Genomic DNA, 6,527 nt, shown 5'->3' on the forward strand with positions numbered 1-6,527 from the left:
CATCACATGCAACCAAAAATGTATAATTGTCTTTTTACTAGTCTTATAGAGAAGAAAATGGGAGAAAATTAGTGAGAAAATCAAAGTAAGTTGCTAAAATAGCAAAAGGTGAGTTTGTGGTCTCCCCTCCTCCTATAATCTATGGATAAGACAGAAGCACAGAAATATATTATCACTATGTTCTCCTTTCTAAATTTAGAGCTACATGGCCTTAGATGGAATCATGCCAGTCGTCTGCTATCTCTGGGTGATCTGTCCTACAATGTTAATCTTTGTTTGTATGTTGTATTTTCTATGTATTGTTAAATAGTTGTAATAACTTCTCAATATATTCATCCACTAAAATCTATGTCCATCAATGAAATTTTAATATGAATCTATTTCTAAAATGCATCATGAAAACTTCTCTTTGGACTAGACAGAGACCATCCCAAAAAACAACAAAATGTACAAAACAACTCTAATTTTGAAGGTACACTGTGAAAGAGTAGGCAGAAAGATTGTGTAAGTCAGAGAATTTGGGGGTTTGCTTTGAGATTTTGTCTCCTAGTAAAGACGGTAGCTTCACCAATAGTATCTGACTAGTATGACTACATAAGCATGGGCTGAACAAGGACAGCCATAAGGAGAATATTAATGTGGACAGGAGAAAATCCATGAGGCATCAACTGCACACAAAGAACTTATTATAGGCAAGTATGAACTGCCCAGAGTAGGATGTTAGTCTTCTCTAAGGAAGTGCCATCTTCTCTAAGGAAGAGCACACCAATTGGTTCTCTAATACCAAGTGGTCAGCCCTGAAAACATACATGCAAATAACATTATACAGACTGAACAGGTCATACTTAGAAATATATATATGCATGTACCAAAATTAATGAGAAAGAGGCCATGAATTTTTGAAAAAGCAAGGAATGATATATGACAGGCTTTTGAAGAAGGCATAAGAAAAAAGAAACAATATAATGATATCTTAATTTTTTAATGTATATTCTGGTTTTGGAAAGTTTAATGGTGATTTTGAAGCTCTTTAATGTATATTAACTTTATTAAAATATATTCCATAAAAAAGTCATCTGGATGGGTCTTTGTAATGTTTACCAAGCTGTTATATGGTTAACTAATACAGGTACAAAATGCTTCTGGTGATAACAAGGGATGTCCTAAACTATCAGCATTGTTCTCAGGAATAGTTTAAACTATTAACTCAATAAATTATGCCATGAGTACTACTATTTAATTAGGAAATATTTGTTTGAGGAGTAGTCATAAATATCAACTTAAAATTTATAAGAAGGCCAGAAACACAAATAACAAATTGAATTGTCTGTACCAAATCATTATAAATTTGAGAAGAAACTTGAATGGAACAGTATGCCTTTTCACCAGACTATGAAAAATTAAATCAATGATAGTTTTTAAAATCAATATTTATTGTAGAACTATCCCAAGTAAGTAAAATAGGGAACCAGTTTAGGTGTCTGGTAGCAGAGAAATGAATAAACATTATGTGTTATACAGTGGAGTTCATGTAAAAGTTAAGACATTTTTAAGAAAAATTATATAATCATATAAAGGTAATTAAGTCTGTACCACAAAGGCAAATATTATATATTTTCTGTCACATATGATTCCTAGATATTATTGGTATGTACAAAACTTAAAAATTAAATAATTCTAAAAACAATGACAAAGAAAAATCAGATTCAAGACAGTAACCTGCTTTCCCTGAACTCAACAGGTTCATTTGTTTTCTAACATTGTAAATTAAGGAAATAGTGTCTATCAAAAAAGAAATATACTTTACCAACGGAACTTTTAGATAAAACTAAAAAATTGTCACTAAGAAATGAAGGATTTTATATCATTTAAATGTGTGAATTCAACAAGGAGCTCTAGATTTCCTATGAAGAGTAAATTGCGACTTCAAACCCACTAACGAGTCCTTATGCTCCAGTGGATATTCTGAAATCTATGATCACACAGATGACCCTGACTAAACCTCGTGAGTCATAAAACACATCAAGATAAAAAAAAATAAAACAAATAATTTATGACAAATGAAAAAACATGGGAAAGAGACATATAGGAAGAAGGAAGTATAGATCTGAGTGAGTCCGAGTATGACAGAAAAGAGACAGAACTTTATACATTCATGCAGCTTTAATTGAAAATAGGCATGTGTACATAAGCATAGAGCACAAACAGAGGTGACCAGAAGTACTTTATCAGTAGCTCAGTTAGCATGAGCACAGAATACATGAGAGAGTTCAGAAATTCTTCAGTGACAGTTCTCAATAGAAAACAAGGCTAAAACTTCATTTTCAAGGAATTCAACATTTTATAATGTATGCTTTCTTCTCTTTAAACGCGCTTTTGAGACGGCTCAGTGCTTACAACAGATTTCCAGTCTTTCAGAGGGTCCAAATTAAAATCTAAGGACTCATATTTGTTAGGACAGAGGAGACTGAAACTACTGCTCCACAAGACCCAAGAATCTTTCACACTAATATACACATGTGCAAAGATACTGACTGACACAGTTGTATCATAAAATTATTTTCAAAAATATTACTAAAATATTTTCTTAAATGATTGCAAATTACCCAATGTTTCTAAGGCAATTAGTATTGTAATAGTATTACCAGAGTTAAAATAAAGTAGGTTAGGAGCCTGGACTAGCAAAATAAGTAAAATCCTGAGCCAATATCCATGATATTCTTACTCTGTGCACACGTGTTCGTTAATGTAATGAATTTCATCGTACACTATAGATATTTTATGTTGAAGTGAGTAATAATGTCCATTATGAATACAGAAATAAAATTAGAAACAGCAAATTTCTTCTTCTTATATTTGGGAAGACCTTACACAGAATGAAATGTATTGCCTGTGGTAGGATATGAAACATAAGTAACAAATTTAATCAAAAGACGTCACTTTAAATTTTGGAATCTTAAAAAGAAAAACTTTTAAATTTAGGAGTCAGAATACTGGAGAGAAAAAAAGAATCACCCAAAACTTTCATTCACCTTTATTTCTTTTTCCAGTGAAACATTGTTTCATCTATTAATCTCTCTGCCAGTATCTACCTTTGATTCTGCATCCTGAAAAATACAGTGTTCACTGAGAATATATCTTAGAGTTCACAACTTTCCTGAGAGCACCTTTGACATCCTTGTTTCTCAGGCTGTAGATCAAAGGGTTCAGCATGGGAATCACTACAGTGTAGAACACTGTGGCCACTTTGTCAGCATCCCCACTGTTGTCTGAAGTAGAAGAACAATAAATGGAAAGGATCGTCCCATGGAAGACAATGATGACTGTGAGGTGGGAGGCACAGGTGGAAAATGCTTTGCGCCTCCCCTCTACAGAGCGCATCCTCAGGATGGTGATGAGGATGAATAAGTAGGAGGTGAAGATAACCACAATACTAAAGCTCTCATTGAAGGTGGCTACAACAAACAGCAGCACTTTATTAACAGTGACATCAGAGCAAGCAAGACTCAAGAGAGGAGGCAGATCACAGAAGAAGTGATTGATCACGTTTGACTTAAATGATGGGATCTCAAGGGCTAAGCACAAATGAATCAGAGAACACACTGATGCACACAGGTAGCATCCAGACACCAGTATCATACGGAGATCTGAGGACATGATAGCCATATATAGTAGTGGGTTACAGATGGCTACAAAGCGGTCATAGGCCATCACAGCCAGTAGGAAGACTTCAGTGACCACACATGTGCAAAACAGGTAGAATTGGGCCATACATGCCAGGAATGATATGGCTTTGTCCTTATTGAAGATGCTAGCCAGCATTTTAGGCACAATGATGGAGGAGTAACAGAAATCCACAAAGGACAGATGGCTGAGAAAAAAGTACATAGGGGTGTGAAGTTGAGAGCTGACCTGAATCAGTGCAGTCATTCCCAGGTTGGCCAGGGCAGTGACTCCATAAATGAGAAGAAAAAGCAAGGAGAGAAAACCACTCAGCTCAGGGACATCTGAAAATCCCAGGAGGATGAAATGTGCCACAGTACTGCAGTTTTCCTCATCCATCTGCTGCCTTTAAGTGTTGCTTGGGAAGAGAGCTACGTTATTTTTCATTTTGTGATTTAAAATTTAGTTTAAACTCTTCTCATATGGTAGGGTGTAGTATACATCTGTAAATATAAAGAATATCTTCATGTGAAATATCGCATTAACTGAATCCTTGATAATAGAAGTGGTTAAACCCATGGTTGAACTCAGAAATCTTACCAGAATTGAAATCTGTGGATTGTACTTAATTGTGTCAATTGATTTTGTCAAAATTGCAAACAAGGACGTAAATTTCACAGAAACAGCATATAGTAATTTCCATTTAGTTACTTCACTGAACTCTAAAATTAGAAATCAATTTTACCTGTTTTCTCATCTGCTAATATTGTAAATATTAGGCCTCTGGCGAATGACTTATAAGTTCTCAGGTGATCTCCACTGAGTCTTGACAGAAAATTACATAACTGATGCCATGAATTATGTGCTCCTATAATGTGTTTTAACCTGGAAAAAGGATGAATTTCTATATTATCATTTACCTAGGTGAAATAATTACACTGATGTAGAGGAATATCAATCCAGTCACATATCTATTCTGGCAAGGTATCATATCCAGAAACCTTCTAGATGTGTATGATTAAGGTTGAATTCAGACAGCCCACATACCTTTTACCCCTCAGTCTGGAATAAAAATATTCCTTTAGAACACACATTTAATCTCAAACAATTTATGGAAATTTAATTTGTAGAATGAATCAGCCCTCTTTGAATGTGATGTCTAATTAAAGGGCAGAAAAAATTGAAGAATCAGAGAATAATTTGATATAATGAGTGACATATAATATATGCCAAAATATCAAGAGAGTAGACAAAAGAGGGAGGTTATTTAAGAGAGCAGTACATCTCAGCCATTTGAGATTCCTCAGTTGAGAATTCTTTGTTTAGCTCTGTACCTCATTTTTAATAGGGTCATTTGGTTCTCTAGAGTCTAACTTCTTGAATTCTTTGTATGTATTGGATATTAGCCCTCTATCAAATCGATATAGGGTTGGTAAGATCTTTTCCCAATTTCTAAGTTGCCATTTCGTCTTATTGACATTGTCTTTTGCCTTACAGAAGCTTTTCAATTTTATGGAATTCTATTTGTCTATAGTTGATCTTAGTTGACTATATGAAGCTCAAGAAGGAAGACTAAAGTGTTGATTCTTCAGTCCTACTTAGAATACTTAGATGATAATAAAATAATCACAGGGGGTAGAGGAAGGGAGGACCCTGGGAGGGAGAGAAGAGGGGAAGAGAAAAAGGGTGGAATCAAGTGTGAGAGAGAGTCAGGAGAAGTACAGGGGTTCAGGAAATTGAATGGAGGTATGTAGCAGCAGGGGATGGAGAAGTGGAAGTTGCCACTAGAAATTCCCAGATGCCAGAAAAACAAGAGGCTTCCAGAATCCAACATGATGATGTTAGCTGAAATACCCAACCAAAGGGAAAGAAATCGTGTAGAGATCATATCAATATGAACTAACTAGTACTCCCTGGGCTTGAGTCTCTATCTGCATATGTAGCAGAAGATGGCCTAATCGGCCATCATTGGGAAGAGAGGTCCCATGGTCTTGTAAACTTTATATGTCCCAGCACAGGGGAAGGCCAGGGCCAAGTAGTGGGAGTGGGTGCATAGGGGAGCAGGGGCGGGGGGGTGTTTAGGGAACTTTCGGGATAGCATTTGAAATNTAAATAAAGAAAATAATAATAATTAAAAAAAGAAAAAACAAACAAACAAAAAAGAAGTTAGGGACAGCCTCTCTTTGAGGGATGGGGCCTCCCACACATCTCAAAACTATTAACCCAGAATTGCTTCTGTCAAAAGAAAATGCAAGGACAAAGAGTAGAGTAGAGACTGAAGGAAAGGCCATCCAGAGACTGCCTCATCCAGAGGCATCCATCCATCTGCAGACACCAAACCCAGATCTACTGTTGATGCCAAGAAGCAGTTTCAGATAGGAGCCTGGTATAGCTGTCACTTGAGAGGCTCTGCCAGAAACTATCCAATAAAGGTGTTGATGCTCATAGATCACCATCGATCTGACTGATTATGGGGACCCCAGTGGAAGAGATAGGGGATGGACTGAAGGAAATGAAGGAGTTTACAACCCCATAGGAAAACCAACAATATTTTAACCAATCAGATCCTCTAGGACTGCCTGGGACTAAACCACCAACCAGAGTAAGTATGGAAGCAACCAGTATTCAAGCTGCATAGCTAGCTAAGGATTGCCTTATCTGCCATCTATGGTATGAGAGGCCATTGGTCCTGTGGGAGAATGCTAGGGAGGTGAGGTAGGAGTGGGTGGTAGATGGGGGAGCATCCTCATAGAAGCAGGGGAAAAGGCAGAAGGAATAGGGGGTTTGCAGAGGGGAAACCAGGAAGGGGAATACAATTTAAATAAATAAAATAACGAAAAAAAAAAAGAATAAAAAAGAGAGAA

The 6,527-nt window shown here is 36.3% G+C and overlaps 1 protein-coding gene across 1 annotated transcript in view; it reads right to left on the reverse strand.

Annotated features, from left to right (window-relative positions):
• Positions 1-3,123: 3,123 nt before the first annotated feature.
• LOC110319424 (olfactory receptor 5L1-like) overlaps positions 3,124-6,527 on the reverse strand; it is a 6,388-nt gene continuing 2,984 nt past the window's right edge. The window contains exon 2 of the mRNA XM_021194922.1: positions 3,124-4,166. Coding sequence (XP_021050581.1) covers positions 3,124-4,062 — 939 coding nt within the window. The 5' untranslated portion in view covers positions 4,063-4,166. The remainder of the gene's footprint in view (positions 4,167-6,527) is intronic.

The sequence above is a fragment of the Mus pahari genome, chromosome 3 (assembly GCF_900095145.1).
Source record: "Mus pahari chromosome 3, PAHARI_EIJ_v1.1, whole genome shotgun sequence".
Classification (NCBI taxonomy): Eukaryota; Metazoa; Chordata; class Mammalia; order Rodentia; family Muridae; genus Mus; species Mus pahari.